Source organism: Squalius cephalus, assembly GCF_949319135.1.
Source record: "Squalius cephalus genome assembly, chromosome: 6".
In the NCBI taxonomy this organism is placed as follows: domain Eukaryota; kingdom Metazoa; phylum Chordata; class Actinopteri; order Cypriniformes; family Leuciscidae; genus Squalius; species Squalius cephalus.
This window is the reverse complement of record NC_137127.1, coordinates 20,844,762-20,865,694: the sequence shown is the minus strand read 5'-3', so window position 1 is coordinate 20,865,694 and position 20,933 is coordinate 20,844,762. Positions and strand designations below refer to the sequence as shown.

General features: G+C 36.6%; 2 protein-coding genes across 7 annotated transcripts in view; both read right to left on the bottom strand.

The window, feature by feature from the left end:
• Nucleotides 1-10,679, bottom strand: part of gdpd4a (glycerophosphodiester phosphodiesterase domain containing 4a) — a 35,264-nt gene extending 24,585 nt beyond the window's left edge. Inside the window, exons 1-2 of one of the 4 annotated variants that reach the window (XM_079873627.1) lie at nucleotides 5,626-5,753; nucleotides 4,886-4,923 (exon numbers count right to left, since the gene is read on the bottom strand). The gene's annotated coding sequence lies outside the window, so the exon portion shown is untranslated. Of the gene's footprint in view, nucleotides 1-4,885; nucleotides 4,924-5,625; nucleotides 5,776-10,528 lie in introns of those variants that run through there. The other 3 variants (XM_079873626.1, XM_079873624.1, XM_079873625.1) reach the window with 3 other exon arrangements.
• Nucleotides 10,680-16,530: 5,851 nt separating this feature from the next.
• Nucleotides 16,531-20,933, bottom strand: part of pak1 (p21 protein (Cdc42/Rac)-activated kinase 1) — a 74,262-nt gene continuing 69,859 nt past the window's right edge. For all 3 annotated transcript variants that reach the window (XM_079873629.1, XM_079873628.1, XM_079873630.1), the window contains exons 14-15: nucleotides 19,045-19,182; nucleotides 16,531-17,629 (exon numbers count right to left, since the gene is read on the bottom strand). In XM_079873629.1, the coding sequence (XP_079729755.1) occupies nucleotides 17,543-17,629; nucleotides 19,045-19,182 (225 nt within the window). In that variant the 3' untranslated portion in view covers nucleotides 16,531-17,542. The remainder of the gene's footprint in view (nucleotides 17,630-19,044; nucleotides 19,183-20,933) is intronic.

Sequence of the window (20,933 nt, the reverse complement as noted above, 5' to 3'; positions counted from 1 at the left end):
TATCAGCCTAGAAAATCGCAACTTTTCATTTTCCGTCGGTCTTAGTACACGATGTAACTACAGAAGAGTCAAGTTTTAAATAGGAAAAATATCGAAACTCTTTGGTCATTTTTTTGAGAGAGATGCTAATGGTCCTGTCCGATTCAATGATCTATGCTAATGCTAAAAGTGGTACCGCCAGACCCGGAGATCGGCTGAATGGATTCGAAAACGGTAAGACTCAACTGTTTTAACTCTGGGGGAGTTGTAAAATGAGCCTATTTCCAAAAAAAAGTGGAGTATCCCTTTAAGGCTCGTTTTAACAAACTTTTGTGATGCTAATGCAAAAAAATTATAATAATATACATATTTGTTTTTAAGTAATATATATATATATATATATATATATATATATATATATATATAGCCTAGTAATTATATTAAGTCAAATTTGTAATGTATTGTAGTAAACTTGACTTTTTGCGTCACATCTTATTATGACACAATGTCAGTGATAAAATATTCATAGTCATTCACTTTTATGTACACAAGGCATAATTTCCTGAAAGGTAAAATATGATGTTGTAACTAAGATATCCACAATGCAGATGAGATAACAGACGAAATTTAGTTTTGCATGGTGGGTCACACAATCATAAACTAAGAAAACACTGAACAAGCCAAAGATGTCACACGCTGACAAAAATCAAGTATACATATATGAAGTATATAAAGCAACATCATAAAAACACTGTTGTTTGATTGACAGATTTTGAATACCTCACTGATGTAGCCATTACATCAAACAGTATAGCCTGTGAACGGCAGCCCTTTAAAGGGACACTTCACCCATGGGAACATTGATCTTTATTGAAAGTGGGTCATATATGTAGTCGAAATGTAAAATAAATTTTGAATTTGGTGCCTTCTTGACCGAGGAAAGAAAGAAAGAAACTTCAGGACGCATTTGTATGAAAGACAACAACTCCCACAATGCACCACATTGCACAGCTGCGCAAGCCACTCCCACTAATCCAGAACAGCATGAATCACTCTTCCGTCTATAAGGCTAGCTACCACCGGACCGGAGCTTGAAATTCATTTCACACAAAATATCTAACGTTAGTTAGTTGGCGAACTCAATAGTGAATTACTCCTCATTTGTATTTCTTTCGAAGTGGTGAATTATTGCATGCATGGTAACGTTACCTGGATGTTCAGTCAGATGCGGTGGTTTCACAACACAAACACCCGTGTCCTCGTCTGATTCACAACACAAACGCCCGTGTCCTCGTCTGATTCACAACACAAACGCCCGTGTCCTCGTCTGATTCACAACACACACGTCCGTGTCCTCGTCTGATTCACAACACAAACGTCCGTGTGCTCGTCTGATTCACAACACAAACGCCCGTGTGCTCGTCTGATTCACAACACAAACGCCCGTGTGCTCGTCTGATTCACAACACAAACGCCCGTGTGCTCGTCTGATTCACAACACAAACGCCCGTGTGCTCGTCTGATTCACAACACAAACGCCCGTGTGCTCGTCTGATTCACAACACAAACGCCCGTGTGCTCGTCTGATTCACAACACAAACGCCCGTGTGCTCGTCTGATTCACAACACAAACGCCCGTGTGCTCGTCTGATTCACAACACAAACGCCCGTGTGCTCGTCTGATTCACAACACAAACGCCCGTGTGCTCGTCTGATTCACAACACAAACGCCCGTGTGCTCGTCTGATTCACAACACAAACGCCCGTGTGCTCGTCTGATTCAGAGATTTCGTGCATGAGAAATTGTCATTGTTGAAATTCTTTGCCGCAGACGGACTCTATCTCTGTGTTCATAGCGGTTCGTAGTGAGATCACCGGCGCCACCAGTCCGCCCTAACTCGAGCCGGTCCGGGCTCCTCGTCCGCGGCAGGCAGGTCTTCTGCCTCGGCTGCTCTTCGCTATAATGCGGCTTGATAGCCACAAACACCTGATTCAAGCATCAGACTTCCGAAATCCTCTTCTTCTACATCATATTGAGTAACGTTACCCTCCGCTATTGTCATAACTTTACATCTGTCTCCACAGCGCCTGTTAGCTTAGCTTCAAACAAGATGGAGGATATTGCTTTCAGTTTCAGAGAGTAAAGTCCCACCCACTGATCTGTGATAGGCCTGTAGCGTGAGCATGAGCGCCCCCTGGAATAATGAGGAGCTAGTGTTTGTAGTCTCTACACTTTTCAATGAAATGTGACTTCCTGCTTATTATGACGCAAAATGACGATTTTTACGTCAGAATAAGCAGGAAGTAAAACACTTAAATCCTTAATTCTCCCATCTCAGGGAAAAATAAAGGAAAAATCCACGATCATTATAATATATGACTGGGTTTCTAACAATACAAAGCTTAATGCAAATGGGTGAAGTGTCCCTTTAAAAGCACTACAGGCTGCAAGAATAAATAAACGACACAGGTTTTTACAAATATTCTAAGAATATTTTATATACTTTGTCAGTTTTATTCTATTTTCTAATTTTATTTAACGTTATATAAAAATAGATTAAGAAAAAATACAATATTATTAATACAGTAATATTGTGAAATATTATCACAATTGAACTTACAGTTTTTGTTTTGTTTTTTGTTAATTTTTTTCTGTGATGTCAAATCTGAATTTTCAGCATCATTACTCCAGTCTTCAGTGTCACATGATTTCAGAAATCATTCAAATATGCTGATTTGCTGCTCAAGAAACATTTATTATTATTATCAATGTCGAAAACAGTTGTGCTGCTTCATATTTTTGTGGAAACCAATCAAACCATGATACATTTTTCTATTATGAATGGAAAGTTCAGGAAACATTAGTACCATTATAAATATATTTGCTGTCACTTTCATTTATCAATATAAATAGTAGCCTAATAATTTCTAATATATATTATTATATGTATTATTAACCCTTTAATAATACAAATACTAAATATTATATATCAATATTATATATTGTTATTATATTTTACATATTAGAATGATTTCTGAAGGATAATGTGACACTGAAGACTGAACTGGAGTAATGGCTGATGAAAATTCAGCTTTGCATCACAGAAATAAATTATATTGTAAAGTATATTCAAATAGAAAACCATTATTTTACATTGTAATAATTTCACAATATTACCGTTTTTTTCTGCATTTTTGATCAATTAAATGCAGGCTTGATGAGTAAAGAGACTTCTTTTAAAAACAATAAAAATGGTAATGTTTCCACACGTTTGCCCGGTACGTATCGTATATCGTATACTTCATAAAATATATATTTTAAATATAATTTTAATGTAATATGCATTTATGCATTATAAACTAAAACCCTCAACACAGAGGAGACACTGATAACAAGCTTGTTATCTGAACTTCATGGGCGCAGCCTTGAACACGAAGACTTACAGATTGTCATGAGGTTAAACAATGTTTAGATCAGCAGCTCCTGTCTTCTCATTAGCTAATGGAAGATCATGCCATCTTACCTGCGACCCAGAATACATAGCGCTACGGTGCTCATTTCTGAATATCCGTCCCACATAAATCCAATTTCCTCATTATAGTGATATTTAGATGCTACTAAAAAAACTGAAACCATAAACAGCTCCCTGACACAAAGTAAAAAAAAAAATCCTTTTGAAAGTGTTAATTTGACAATGAAATGTAATGTAAATATTACAACATCTTTGTCATGCCCTTTGACCGAGAATATGCAATTAGGCACAGTAAACCTCAGCAGTAAAACATTTTCCTCGCCTAGTATCTAGCATGCTAAGTAACTTTAGCTGAAATTACACAGTAAAATGTATTGCTGACATCACAACTTTAAACAGTCCTCAGGCCAACAGTCAAATGACTGAAACAGATCTCAGTCCCATCTCCACCAGTAAACACATAACAAGAGTCTGAAGGCATTTGGATTGTAATAGAAATGGTACTGGTTTTCTGTGCATGAGGCCACAAGTCTTTAATATGGAATGACTGAAGGAGATTGAGTTATGCGTCTAATTAATCAGAGTAAAAGCATTCTCACGCGCCGTCTCAACGGTGTAAAACACAACGCAGCAGAGAGAGGCTGCGCTTCATGCTCGCCGAGGCACAACGCTTTGTTTAGACATAAATAAACAATGCACACAAATAATGAGCGCCGTTAGTGGCAGGACTATTGTTCATTCTTGCCCTGAATCACTCAGGGCAAGTCTCTCCCTCCAAATTCAATTCAATAAAAGGCTTTATTGGCAAGACTATATAGGCTACTAAGCATTGCCAGATTTTAGTTTTCTAATATTACTGTATGATTTATCTAATGTAGTTTTGTTATTTCATCCAAAGCAGTGCACATTGCATTCAATGTATTTATTTTATCAGCTCATGCATTCTTCGGGAATCAAACCCATGACTCTGGTGTTGCTAGTGCTATGCTGGGGTTTTATACACTGTCAAAAAAAAGGTTGCTGCCTTATATTTTTAAGTACAATCAACTTGGATGTTTAAGTCATTTCAACTTAAATTACATTAAACTAACTTAAAAAATTAGTTGAATATTGTAAAACTTATAAAAAGTAGAAAATTGCCTAACTTATTTGATAAGCAATGTAAAAACGTCATAACTTTTTGATCATATCATTTTAAGTCAAAAGAGGGTGTCTTTTAGTACCTTACCGTTCTAGATGGTTCTAAGCAATTACTAGTTAGTTGCTAGTGTTTTTTTTGTGGGTTTTTTTTTTTTTTTTTTTGAGTTGTTGCTAGGTGGTTACTACTGGCCCAGCAAGTAGCAAGATTTGAGATGTTATTCATGCCAGTGGTGATGCGGATTCAGTTACGGTTACATGATACTGAGGGTTAGAAGTGTATTCAAATCACTAACCCTCAATATGAGCAGTCGTCATGACTTAGCAAATGGCACTAAAAAAGAAAGAAAGAAAAAGAAAGAAAGAAATCCCTTTAACACTTTGACCTGAACTCTCTCACACACACCAGCGCTTAACTATATCTATAGGAAATGACCTGTTCGGCCAGATACAGACAATCCTCTTACAGCCGTATGTCAAACCTCTGGCGCCAAACCATTCTGAATTAAAACAACACAAACATGGATTGATTTATCCCATTTTGTCTGCTCAAACGGTTAAGTGTTCTATTCTTTAAAAATATAAAAACTATAGGCTACGGTGGTATCAAATAGTAAAACTGTGGTATTTGGATATAGCCTGGTACTGAATAATTACCATATTCATAACGTTACAGCAGGGTAGTTGAAAAGTCACAGAACTTCTACAAGGCATAGCTAAAAAAAAACGCTTTATAACAAACTAAACTAAACTAAACTAAACTTAACTGAACACGAACACGAACACACACACACACACACACACACACACACACACACACACACACACACATTTGTTTTCTCTGCATTTCCAGAAGCGTCTGAACACTAGCTGTAACTGCTCTATTCAGTGACACTGTCATTCATTTTCTTTGACAATAAAACACCTGATGGTGACTGACACACAACATCAAGAGTTCGAACGGTTACAGGCTCATCGATGACGCCGCGTCGCCAAAGTAACTGATCATCACTGAAAGACACGTAGTTTCACTCACCAATCTTTCAGTGGTTATTCCGGTTATTAGTGATCATCGGCCGTAGTATCGAAAGATGATATCAGCTCCGAATCGATCAGAGGACAGTTGAAGCGTCTCTCTCTCTCTGTGTGTGTGTGTGTGTGAACTGCAGCTGCTGAACACCTGTTACTAACACACAGCAACACACTCACAATAAACTCCGCCCAGAGACACTCTCTCTCTCTCTCTCTCTCTCTCTCTCTCTCTCTCTCTCTCTCTCTCTCTCTCTCTCTCTCTACTTTGCATATTTTTTGGTTTATCTAAGGGGGTTTATATTTCACATTTATATTTAGGTATATAAATATCAACACTGTAGGCTATCAACACTGAACTGACTTCAGCTGAAATAGGCCTACTCTGTATTGTATAAAGCGCTAATACTGTATAGGTGACTTGACTTGACTAAACGACAGCAAACCTATATTGTTTTTGTCACTAAATCGGTTAAAATTGTGACTGTTTGTCTGTGAAGTTTTATATAAAGAGAATATTTAGTTATCAATATAGTGTAGGATTATTTTTTTAGAAGCAGTCACAATTGATTCAAATTACAAATGACAGCTTACCCTGACCTCAAAAAAAGTTCAACATTTGTGTTAAAACACACCATCATTATATAGTGACTCTTGTTTTACTGTATGCAATGATATGATCATATTGTAATTTTAGTTTATCAAAAATAACCCTACTTTACATTGTTTGAAACAAAACAACAACAAACAAAACCACAGCTATTAAACCAAGCATTTATGTACCTGGACTTTTGACTGAAAATCTCATAATTATGAAAGCTTGTGATAGCTTCCCTATGTGACAACTAGCCCGGTCTGCCTTATATATAACATTAAATATAAATAAACATGTATTCAGTGCCCCATTCAGCTTGTCATACTGTATTAGACTCATTTATTGTGCAGAATGATGACTGAAGCGTTTCAGTGGCGATCAGAGCAACAGATGGTGACTGTGTAAATGACATCTCACGATACTGATCATATGCCTCTAAACTGCTGTTCTCACTTCAGTATTTCATTACAGTCAAGATTACAGTCATTGCAGCTTTTAGCTTATTTAGTTAAGCTCCCTCTCTCTCTCTCTTTCTCTCTCTCTCTCTCTCTCTCTCTCTCTCTCTGTCTCTCTCTCTCTCTCTCTGTCTCTGTGTGTGTGTGTGTGTGTGTGTGTGTGTGTGTGTGTGTGTGTGTGTGTGTGTGTGTGTGTGTGTGTGTGGTAGCCTGATCTCCCTGAGACAGGAAACTCAATCTATGACACTTTTAGGGTATAAAAATACAATAGTCTTCAAACTATACTGCGTGTAAACTTGTACACTGCAGTCATTGAGTAACATTCTGGCTCAGTTGTATATGGGTCATGCTGGTACTTTTAAGCAGGACATTAGCAATCCATTTTCCAGTGGGTCAGTCGTGAAGAAAGCTAATCATATTTTCTGGAATAACAGGCTCAGTAGTGAGAGGATGAATAAATATTGTTCAGGGGAGATATGATTTAAACCCTGTGTGAATCTGTGGCTCTGAAAAACTCCTCAGCTCTACTTCTGTCTCAGATCCAGTGGCTTGAATTTGTAATGCGTTTATGACGAAACTCAGCTGTGACGCAGGAAGTTTCATTTCTCTCATATTTGCTCTCCAATTTGCATGTAAGACTGCACTGTGCTCACCGGGAGGTTCCTCATCTGTCTGTTCCCATCATTTGATATGACACATCTCACCGATGCACCCCTGATGATCTCACTGGCTTTGAATACAGACCTGAGTTTCCATTTAATAAAGTATCCATAGTGCTTCATGCCCATAAATCCATGATGTATTGAGGGGACGGTGGGGAATAAATGGTGAAATATAGCTTGATTCAGTGCAATGGGATAATATGAAGTCAGGCAATAATAAATTCTGACTTTATACTATATTTCAGATTCCAGAATGAAACGACAATGGCTATACATTATTTTTTCACTGAAACTGCTTGTTTTGTCACACCATAGCGAACAGATACACCGCTCAATGTGTATGGCAGAATACAATAGTCCACATCTTTACTTAATATCCTAATGATTTTTGGCATAAAAGAAAAATCGATAACTTTGACCCATACAATGTATTGTTGGCTATTGCCACAAATATACCCGTGCTACTTATGACTGGTTTTGTGATCCAGGGTCACATATGACAGCTACAGAGATGGCAATTGATCTAGATTGTAGGGTAGGAGCTCACTTAATTGCATGGTAACATAGTGGCGAAGCCATGGAGCTATAAAGCTCTGCGGTCCCACACAGCGCTGCCTGGAAACAGTCCTGCCGTATCACCACAGTGCCCTTGAGCCCAACACTTAACCCTGTGTGGCTCCGCTGGGGCGGCCCTTGCTATGAATGCAGTACAAGACACTTGTGACAGAGACCATCTGTGAAATGACAAGCAACTGCACACATTACATCATTCAGGTGTTCCCCTGCAGGTCGATGTATGGACTGAACAGGAGGGAAAACACCTCACTGCAGCCAAATGAATCAGAGACACGCATGTGCATGTGTACGTCTTCTTACCTCTGTATATATATAAAACTAGAGAGAGATGGATGGATGGATGGATGGATGGATGGATGGATGGATGGTATAGACAGATAGATAGGATGGATGGATGGATGGATGGATGGATGGTAGGCTATATACAGATAGATAGATAGATAGATAGATAGATAGATAGATAGATAGATAGATAGATAGATAGATAGATAGATAGATAGATAGATAGATAGATAGATGGATGGATGGATGGATGGATGGATGGATGGATGGATGGATGGATGGATGGATGGATGGTATAGACAGATAGATAGGATGGATGGATGGATGGATGGATGGTAGGCTATATACAGATAGATAGATAGATAGATAGATAGATAGATAGATAGATAGATAGATAGATAGATAGATAGATAGATAGATAGATAGATAGATAGATAGATGGATGGATGGATGGATGGATGGATGGATGGATGGATGGATGGATGGTATAGACAGATAGATAGGATGGATGGATGGATAGATGGATGGATGGATGGTAGGCTATATACAGATAGATAGATAGATAGATAGATAGATAGATAGATAGATAGATAGATAGATAGATAGATAGATAGATAGATAGATAGATAGATAGATAGATAGATAGATAGATAGATACAGTGCTATGCATAAGTTTAGACACCCATACTAAAGTTGACTAAAAAGAGGAATAAAAATCATCTTTTGGAAACTGAACTTAATGCCTTAATTTAAAAAATTAGGAAAAATCCATCCTTTAAGGACACCAATTTTCTTTGTGAATGAATAATGTATCGTAAATAAATAAATGTTCTTCCTTAAAATACAGGGTGCATAAGTTTGGACACCCCTATGTTAAATTCCCATAGAGGCAGGCAGATTTTTATTTTTAAGTATTTTTTTTATTTATTTTTTAGGATACTATGCATCCTGATAAAGTTCCCTTGGCCTTTGGAATTAAAATAGCCCCACATCATCACATAGCCTTCACCATACCTAGAGATTGGCATGGTTTTATTTCAGTTAGCCTAATAGCTGGTTTGATTTGCATTGAGAGATGATCTTATGGAAAGTACCCCATGCCAATCTCTAGGTATGGTGAAGGCTATGTGTTAACATAGGGGTGTCCAAACTTATGCACCCTGTATTTTAAGGAAGAACATTTATTTATTTACGATACATTATTCATTCACAAAGAAAATTGGTGTCCTTAAAGGTTGGATTTTTCCTAATTTTTTAAATTAAGGCATTAAGTTCAATTTCCAAAAGATGATTTTTTTATTCCTCTTTTTAGTCAACTTTAGCATGGGTGTCTAAACTTATGCATAGCACTGTAGATGGATGGATGGATGGATGGATGGATGGATGGATGGATGGATGGTATAGACAGATAGATAGGATGGATGGATGGATGGTATGGATGGATGGATGGTATGGATGGATGGATGGATGGATGGATGGATGGATGGATGGATGGATGGAATAAACATAAAACAAACAAATAAATTAATACATTTGTGTTGCTCCAAGAAAATGTTTCTTTCTAGAAAATCTGAAGCATAGACACGTATAACCCAATCACACAGCACACAGTGAGCATCCTTCATGTGAGTGTGGAGGGTGAGAGATGAACAGCTGCGCACGTCACTGTGAGCTCAAAGGCTCAATTCCTTCTCCCCTGACAGTGGAGAAACCTTGAGAAGTAATAAGCAGAGCGAACAGGCGTATTCCTCCTTTATGAAAACCCTCCTACGCTCATCAGCTCCTGACATGACGGATGGAGCTCAACTCACAGAGTAGAGTTGGAGAAAAGAAAGATGCCCTTCACCTGACTCATACTGTACCCTCATAAAAACCAAGCTTGAGAAACTGCTGAGCAGTGAATATTAAAGCATTCATCACATATTCATTTATAAACTTGCATAATCAACAATGATAAATGACAAATTGTAAACTTAAAATCATTGCATAATTCATAAAAATAACAACAACTTTTAACAGTGTTCATACAGGATGCTATTAATTACAATGGCAATAACAATACCTCTACGCAAACACATTAAATAAACAATAAAGTGTGACCATCAATGCATATTAAAATATTGCATAACAACCCTGATAAACAATCCTAAATGACTGCAAACTAATAAACACCTATAATTAAATAACATATAATTCATTTAAGCAACATTTTGTGGAGCTATTCCTAATCATAATAACACATGGGCGCTGTAATGCAAAGCGCTAGCAAACATTGCATAAGCAACATTCATGCACAGTTTTATCCAGCAGTTTCAGAGTAGAACGGTATGAAAGGCTCACCTGATGTTGCAGTGTGTCTCTGCTGCAGTGAGCGCATCTGTGCATGTGTTCAGCATCAGCACCACAACACGCTGAAGACACACGCAGCGCTGTTACACTGACGCGTGGAGCTGAAGGTTTCACATTACCGCAGTGTCTCGACTGCCTGACTGCAGCGCTGCTGATGCAGGGACTCCACCGAGCTCAAGGGTATCCATCACTCTTATGTAATTCAGCTCTCATGGTGCACAATGAGAGCTGGCAAGAAAAAAAATAAAGGTTTCGGTTGTAATAATTACCTCTGCATTCTGACGGGCATGTATACAGTCAAATCAAAAATGATTCAGACACCAGATATCATTTTTGATATTTTTTTTTACTAGTGGGTGCAGGACACTGTAGTTCATTTATGCAAGTGAGGATAGCAAAATAAAGTAAACTGTGACATATTATACCTAAAAATTCTTCATACAGTGGACTACCAGTAAAATTGACACTTTGACCTGACCATATTTTGCTTAAGTGACTTTTCTTTATTTGCTAATGCAACCTTTTTACACCAAAGACTGGACAAAATGAAGCATTGCTTGGTAATTGGTTGACCTAAATTGCACTGTAAAAAAATATCTGTTAAATTTACTGTAAAAAACTGGCAGCTGTGGTTGCCAGAAATTTACCGTAAAAAATACAGTAGCACATTTTAGATTTTACAGACTTTACTTAAATTTATAGTAATAAACCGTATTTAATTATCAGATATAATGTTATAATGTTTACTGACTTATTGAAGTATTCATATTTGTTTTGTACCATAGTAATACACTGACAACCACCAATCACAGTGGTGATGAAAATCACATGATGAATTAAAGTTCATCACAAGCAGCAGCTCTTTCACAAGAAAGTTAATACTAATATATAGAAGCTGCACAGTGTCATTCACACAAACACTAAACACCATCATGAAATTAAAAAAATGCAATAAACATTAATTTAACAACATTAAATGTAATAGAAAACCCTAATGTCATAACTGATTAGAAAAATCTAAGAAAACTATGAAGAAACCGTAATTTCAACAAAAATTCATCAAATGTGAAGTGTCACGCAGGGAATTGTGGGAATGTCAATTTACGGTTTTTCACTATAAATTATACATTGACTTGTTCTTTTTCACTTCCAAAAACTGTAAAATTACATTAAATACCGTTAGATCTATCACAGTTGTTTACCGTATATAGTAAGGAAACTTTCTGTTAACCAATTAACATTTCACTGTAGCATTTTTACAGTCTTTGACTGTTAAAATCACGATCATTTTTTACAGTGTGGTATTATCTAATTGTGTACTTAAATTTAACAGCGGACAGCTAATTCATTTGTGAGACAGTCTAACAGAACGATGGACAAAACCAGTGAAATATCAACTGATTTGTTAACTTTGATCAATTTGAGTTCTTGTCATATTTTATTACCATTTTCTAAACTAAAGCGAATAAACTGTGAGAATGTGAGAAATTTTGGTTTGACTGTATGTTTGTTAGTGTGTGATGCACTATATAATACATATTTACTTATAATACATATTCCAATGCATTACCCAGTCCTAAATCATTCTAATATCAGTCAGTTATAATACATACCATTTGTACCTTGAGTTTCTCAGTGTTAACACCGGTTATAAATGGGGAGGCTTTTTAATTGACTGTTCATAAAAATAATCTCATAAAAAGAGCTACTGTATGAGCTCAAATGCCAAAATCCCAGATGTTTCATGTTTTGAAAGGCAACTTTAGATGCTCTTGTTGTTTAATGCAGAAAGCAAGTATGAATTACCATTGGTTAGTTTAATCCATTAAATTCAACGGTGTGTTTGCCTTTCTCTTCTTCATTATTCATTTCTAGGAATATATACAGTAATGTACATGCAGTCTATTTCCATCCAGTACTTTAAATGCTTACCTAACCTAAATGTTTACAGTATCTCTGCACTGGAAACTGTGTGGGTTTATGAGAAGTCTGTGTGTTCTGTAAATAAACAGTGTATAACAATAATACAGTGATTCTAGCCTCGTTTGAGTTAAAAAGGCTCTATGGAGCCATTTCAGTTTTTCAAGTAGCCTAGGTACCAGAAAACAGCTGCCAAACATGCATATTGAACACCACTCACATTTTATTGGCTTTGGAATTAATTTGAACTTTGATTAAACCGCTGGACCTTTATCATTTCACTTTTTCTATAGATTTCATGTACAGTACGTGTGAACCTGTGAAAAGATGGATATAATAATTTTAGTGATTATGTCACCTCTCGTTTGGCAGAAACATTTGATGCAATGCAATGAGATTACGTGCAAAGATTTCCAACAACGCACACACAATAAAATGTTTTACAGCTTCTATATTATTGTATTGACTAAGCACCCCCCCCCCCCCAACCCCCACCCGCCAAGTAAGTTACACTAGATCATTTCCTCGCACCGTCACTAGAATGAACTGGAATCCTTTGTCTTTCCAGTGTTGTGTGTGGCACTGGCAGATTTCCAACCCATTAAATGCCACCTCAGCAGAACCTTGGAAATGATTGCACCAAAAGGAAGGAGAGAGAATCGACAAGGGGGTGTTACAGTCACTCCTTTACATAAACGCACGTGAGGAGGGGCACTGCTGTGTTTCTACTTGACAGATAATAAAAAACCTTGCTGAGCCTCATTCCCTCTAGACGATCTGCAGTGCTGCAGAGGAACACAGATACACCCGATTCACACTGGATGCGCGAGCAGAACAGAAGCAACGCAGACGCATAGCCTACTATAGGCCTATATACATATAAAATGCCGTATATACACTCACCGGCCACTTTATTAGGTACACCTTGCTAGTACCGGGTTGGACCCCATTTTGCCTTAATTCTTCTATACAACATTATGTGCTGGAAGTTCCTCAGAGATTTTGGTCCATATTGACATGATATCACACAGTTGCTGCAGATTTGTCAGCTGCACATCCGACTCTCTCTTTCCAGCACATCCCAAAGGTGCACTATTGGATTGAGATCTGGTGACTGTGGAGGCCATTTGAAGATAGTCATTGTCATGTTCGAGAAACCAGTTCGAGATGATTTGAGCTTTGTGACATGGAGTGTTATTCTGCTGGAAGTAGCCATCAGAAGATGAGTGGTAGAACAATACTCATGCTGAGGTGTTTAAATGCTCAATTGGTACTAAGAGGCTCAAAGTGTGCAAATAAAATATCCTCCACACCATTACACCAACACCAGCCTGAACTGTTGATATTGGCAGGATAGATCCATGCTTTCATGTTGTTTATGCCAAATTCTGACCCTACCATCATCAGACCAGGCACCATTTTCCCAATCTTCTATTGTTAAATTTTGGTGAGCGTGTGTGAATTTTAGCCTCAGTTTCGGTCACCGGTGTGTTCTTCTGCAAACCTCGGTTGTAACAAGTGTTTATTTGAGTTACTGTTGCCTTTCTATCAGCTGAACCAGTCTGGCCATTCTCCTCTGACCTCTGTCATCAACAAAGCATTTTCACCCACAGAACTGCCACTCACTGGATATTTTCTCTTCTTTACACCATTCTCTGTAAACCCTGGAGATGATTGTGTGTGAAAATCCCAGTATCATCAGTTTCTGAAATACTCAGACCAGCCCTGGCACCAACAACCATGCAACGTTCAAAAACACTTAAATCTGGTGAATGGAGGTGAGTGGCTGGTGAGTGCATGTAGTTTATATGATAAAACTAATCTTAATGTTAGGAAATAATTCTAGTTTTAATCATTTAAACAGGCTTTTGAGGTTTGGGCAAAAAACTCATGGCAATTATGTGGTTTTGTGTATTGTATTTAGGCAATTTTTTCACAGTGCTGAAAGTCATATATATGGCCACTGTGAAACACAGAACACCTTGTATGATTTTACACTGAAATGTGTTATTTTGACCATGCACTGTGGCTTTAATTCACGTTTGTGTGAATAGCCCCAAAAAATAGCTGCATTTTTGTTTGCGTGTGTGTAATTTTCACTCAGAAATAGCTTGTAAATTGAACAAATCATTACAAAGAATCAGCCAGTTAAACTTATTAAAAAGTAGAAAGACTAAAATAGTTTTTTCTTGTAAAATGCACTCCAATTATATTTATTTTCAACTTTAAAATGTTTTTTTTTTACAGTGAGTCCCAAGAGCTCTGACCATGGAGCAAATGGACTGTAAATTGCCTTATCATCTGTTAGATAACCCCAAAAAAGTAAGCAGTAATGCCAAACAAGCAACCAAAATCCTGCGTTGCATAAAAGCCATTCAGCCATTCTGGTCCAGTCCACATCCCAAAATCCATTTCACAGACCCAAGAAAGCAGCTTATACGTCCAAGAGCATTCATAAGATTGTTTATAAAAATAACACAAATCTTTCATTGGTTGTTGGGGGAGGTCAGAGATTAGCATGTGGTGCGTTTTGTGTCTTGCAATGTTGTTGTTTTTCAGATCAGGATTATTGAATGCCATTTCATTGCAACAATTCACAAAAACTCCCTCTCAGAGAGGCTATAAAAAGAAAATTCTCCTATAAAGGGCTTTTCTCTAGTGATCATGCTTCAAAAGTGTAATTCTAGACAGAGATGATGATTTTATTAAGCCTTATTGCCTCAAATACAACTAAAATGCATAGGATTGCTCAGAAAAAAAGAAAACTCTGTCATCATTCACTCGTCTTTATGATGTTCCAAACTTGTTGGAAGGCTTTAACAAAAGTAGTTCAGGTTGATCATGTCGTGTCTTTTTGGAGTTTCACAGTGTAAATCACCATTGTTGCATAGAAAAATACTCATACTTCAACATTTTTTTTTGTGTTTGACAAAATAAAACATGGGTTTGGAACAACATGAGAGTGAGGTTAAAGACGATTCTTGGGTGAACGATTCCTTTCACAGTCCAGCTATTATCACAAAAAGCAGACAGTGGACAGAACATTTTTTTGTTCAAACACTATAACCAATTCACATATGCTTTTGCAGTGTTTTATAACAGTGAGTGGGTCTCTGGTGATTTCCAGCTAATCATCTCAGAAGCGTAACGGAAGTGCACTGAAATGAAAATTAAAAACTTAAAACCTATTTGACCCAAGTTTTATGGGTTAAACACATCTTTGTGAATAATAAGCAGAGTACAGAAACATACTTAAAGCCATTCAGTTAAGTAAACAGTGACTGTGTTCAGAGTAGGAAACTAATGCATTGCTTACTTTGCAGTACTGTATGCACTGTAAACATAATAAAAAACAAAAAATAAATAAGGTTACACTTTATTTTAGGGTATTCATGTTCAAGTATACATTTAAGTACTGAGTAATAATAAACTATACGTACTTTCTTTTTAGGGTTTGGGTTAGGATTTTGGTTTGATTTAGGGTTAGTTGCATGTAATTATGTATAATTTATAGTTATTACCACAGTAATTACATGTAACGTGTAACAAGGACACTGTAAAATAAAGTTACCAATAATTATTGTGCATTATGCACACAGTACAGATCTGTTATCATCTCAGAAAAAAATCTATTTTTTTTATCAAATCAAAATTGAAAATCTTTTAACTTTTACCTATAATTTTTTATATATTTTAAAGAAAATCCTCATTATGTCCAGACTAACATCCAATTATAATCTCTCTACAATCTCATCCAATTATAATTATGAAAAATATTATTTATTATATTTATTATGCATTTAAAAAAGTGATTTACTTATTTATATTTTAATAAAATTTTGTGTGAAAACGCTTACATTTTTAATTAATAGTGAATTTAATCACTTTTTTACTCTTATATTTTAACTTTTTGGAATTTACATACTAAATTAATCTTTTTTGATGAAAAGATTTAAAAGTTATTAAACATTTGCAGTCGAGAGCATTGCATTGTGGGATACAGCACATGCAGTGTGCCATTCTGAACACAGACAGCAGTTACAACACCAAAAAAAACCCCGGACACTGTGATTAATTCTGAAGTTTATTCGTCCCATTTCATTAAGAATTTCGATTTGTCAAAAGGCCTTATAAACAGTTTATGGCTCGCAGAGATACTGATTGCTTACAGGAAAGATTTTCTTCATAAACAAATCCCATCAGTCCATTGAACTGGCAACAGATTGCATCTTCGTGGGTTGTGCCATCTTCGTACTATTCGTTTAAGGCCAAAGGGTACATGAACGCAGCATCAGAAAATTTCAATTTTATTAATGTTTGTGGCAACAAACCATCTTAATGCACAGAATGCATTGAGGTTTTTTTCATTTTCCGACATGTGGAGAGTTAACAGGACAGAACGGACCTCAGGTGGTCGTTTCAAAACTGCATCTGAAATGCAGTCTCTTCATGCACAGGCATCCTTCATAGTACCTTAAATCAATAGTCTGTTACAGATCATTAAGTTTCAATATCAAAAAACGTGTCTCGGACGAGATCTTTCTGTCGATGAGATCGCGCTACAGTCGTGCCGCGCATCAAGTCGCGATCTCAGCTAATCTATGAGCCGACAAACGCACATACGCACTCTCACACATACACAAACACTTTAAAAAAAAACATTGTAAAATGAACAAACAAATAACCGACATGAAAACATGAATCATGTTCCCATGATTTGACAGGCATTAAACACAAAATCAAACAAAAGAGCAATAGAAAAACTGACAGTGAGACCCAGAGAAAGTCAGCCGGTGAAACACGGGGGCAAATCCCCATAATGCTTTGGGCCTGACGCACCGTGACCCTTTATTTTTCAGTGATGTCATCATTCAGAGCCTTTTTCGGAGACCGCAGCAGTGACTGCAGACACCCCCTCGGACCCCATCACAGCAGCGCTAGAGGACGAGGGACGGATGAACCCTCGGCATGAGAGCTCCTGACCGGGGCGAGAGAGAGAGAGAGAGAGAAAGAGGGCTGACGGGACGGGGCGGAGGACAGGTGGGGCCGGGGGTCGTCCCGGGGGGGGGGGGGGGGGGGGGGGGGCTAGCGGTTGTTCTTGGCCGCCTCTTTAGCCGCTATGATCAGTGGAGTGAGGCTGGACAGAGGCTTGGCCACTTTCAGGAACTGGTGCTGCAGGGAGAAGACAGAGACGTCTCTTATTAGGCTCATCGAGGCTGCATTTATTGGATCAAAAATATTGTTATTGAAACATTATTATTACAATTTAAAATAACTGCTTTCTATTTGAATATATTTTAAAATATCATTTATTCCTGTGATGCAAAGCTGAATTTTCAGCATCATTACTCCAGTCTTCAGTGTCACATGATCCTTCAGAAATCATTCTAATATGCTGATTTGCTGCTTAAGAAACATTTCTTATATTTATCAATGCTGAAGACAGTTGTGCTGCTTCATATTTTTGTGGAATTTTTAGAATAGCATTTTTTTTATGAATAGAAAGCTCAAATAAAGAAATCTGTAACATTATAAAAGTCTTTACTGTCACTTTTGGATCTTACTGACCCCAAACTTTTGAACAGTAATGCATATTGACAAACATGTTAAGGGTTCTATTATGTATTAATTGTAAAAATGTAATATTTATTAAGTTTCTTTTATTGTCCATACATCACATGTATTTCAAAAGGTGTTTAAACGTTTTAAACCTGTGGCGGCTAGAGTGTGATCTGTGGATTTCAGTTCTTATTGTGAAAAATCCTTTCTATTTTCTGCTCCCACTCACTCTAATAACTGAGATTTCCAGCAGCTTTTCACATTCTTTACACAAGTTTCTTCATCCGTCTTATTTAATGCACAATTGAGTCATATAATGTGTTACACAACATCACTACTGATGCTCTCATACTTTCTCTAGAAAGTTCTGGCAGCACTTTTATTCCAACCAACAGACGTGATTTTTCTAAATCAGATGTGAGTGTGGGAGTGACATAAGAGCAGGAGGGAGAGATGCTTTTATGGAGACCAGACTGAATGAGATTACCAGAAAATCTAAAATCATTTGAGAGAATATACACAGTACATAACATAAGCAGCCTTTTAATTCTTTAAAATGTTATAGAAATTATTGCTACACATTAAATGGGTCAAAAATGCTCTCTAAGTAGGCGGCTCACTAGGTTTTGAAACACACATGTAATGTATGAAGGACAACAAATTATACTTAAAAAAAATCTAAAGATCAGTTTATTAAATAAATGTTTTATCAGTAACTAAATACAATTAATAAATAAATAATAAAAAACTAAATGACTTTCTAAATTGACAAATATAATAATTTATAATAGCCAAACAAATTATTTGAAATGCACTTTTAAATCTTTAAAAAAAATGTAATTTGCATGATTGATTTATAAATTGATTTATTTTTTACTTAATGAACTGATACAGCTGTATTTTAAGCCACTATTCACTGATCTATAAAGGTAAAGCATTAAAGATTGATACTGGAAGGTAACATTGTTTTTGTAACATTGACAATCCATAAATAACTCTAACACACACACACACACACACACACACACCTGTAAGAGCTCCTTGGCCGAGTCTCTCTTCTCCACGTCCATTTCCAGACAGCGGTTTAAGAAGTCGCGAAACACGGAGGAGAGTTTCTCTGGGTTCTGCAGTTCTGGAGTTCCATTGGTGGCGATGAGGTACAGAGCCTGGACAACAGCAGGGGTTAAAGGTCACACAAAAATCATGAACATTAACTACAGCACCCGTTGCTTTCATTTAAAAGGCTATTTGAAATGTTCTTGTCTAAATTAAACTTGAGGAATAACCAATCCAGAGGTTTCTAAGAATCTACAAACAGTCCAATATTTGCCCCATTGTTGCCAAATACTTGCCTCAAGTTCACAACTACTTCTCACTAGTAGTCACTACTACTTCATTTCTGTTTGCCACAAACAGTTTTTGCAACGTCATTGAAGATCTGATGGAAGTCGATATTAACTCGCTTTCTGTCCAAATGAAATCATTTTCCATCATTCTTTCTGATGCTGTTGACATCAGGGAAGCATCTCTGATGTCACTGGTGCACATGAGGCCATCATTGAAATAATTCAGTGATTTGAAACAAAGATTGGATTTCATCATCATCAACTTGGGATCACAAGTGAACAGCATTAGGTCCATATTACTTTTACCATATTACCACATTACTTATTTGTTTTATTTTTTTCATTTTGTAGGTAAACTGCTAAATTTTAGCATTAAAATATTATATAGATTTAGACAGAGTTTTGTTCCACTCTTTAAAAGGCTTTAAAAATGTAGCATTAACAGATATTACGATTATGTTTCTAGATTTAGCATTTTTATTAGTATTGAACAGAATGGGTTTTTCAATTGCATCTACTTATTTGAACTTTTTTTTGTAATTATGCGTCTTAAAATCTATGTAATTTGATTTCTTGCTTTATTTTTTCATTTTGTATGTAAACTGCTACATTTTAGCACAAGGGAACAGATATATTATTCAAATATTATATACATTTAAATAGTGTTTTGTTCCATTCGTTAAAAGGTAATAAAGATAATATTAATAAATACAATTTTTTTTACATTATGACATTGTCGCATTATGAAATAAATGTTTTTCAACAATGTTTGACCACAATTGTTGGCACCCCTAGAATTTTTTACGATTAAAATATCTCTGAAGTATATTCCCATTAATATTTACCTTTAATAAGTTGAATAAAATCCCCATTTTGACCATCAGGGCAATAATTAAGAAGTTCCAATCAACTAAAGAAGTTACGAATCTGCCAGGAAGAGGACGACTAAAAAATGAAAACTAAAAAAATGATGAAACTAAAAAAAGGGCTTTTTGGCAGCAAACCCAGCAGATGTGTTTGGTGCAAACAGGGATAAAAAGTACCCCATGCCTACGGTTAAATACACTGCTGGATCTTATATGTTGTGGGCCTATTTATTTGCTGGAGGTCCTGGACTTCTTGTTCAGATACATGGTATTATGGATTCTAGCAAATACAAACAGATAAAAAATCAAAACCTGACAGCCTCTGCTAGAAATCTTATAATGGGCCGTGGTTGGATCTTCCATCAGGTCCAAAACAAACATCAAAAATCAACACATGGAAATGGGTAACTGAGCACAAAATGAAGCTTCTGCCATGACCGTCCCAGTCCCCTAAACTGAACCCTATAGAAAAAGGGGGGGCTAACTGAAGAGAAGAAGCACCAACATGAACTTGTGAATCTGAAGGATCTGGAGAGATTCTGTATGGAGGAATGGTCTCTGATCTCTTGTCAGGTGTTCTCCAAACTCAGAGCTGTTATGTTGGCAAAAGGAGGTTGCAAAAAGTATTTAATAACAGGGTGCCAACAATTATGGCCAGCATGTTTTGGAGAAAAGCATTTATTTCATAATGTGATTTACCCCCCA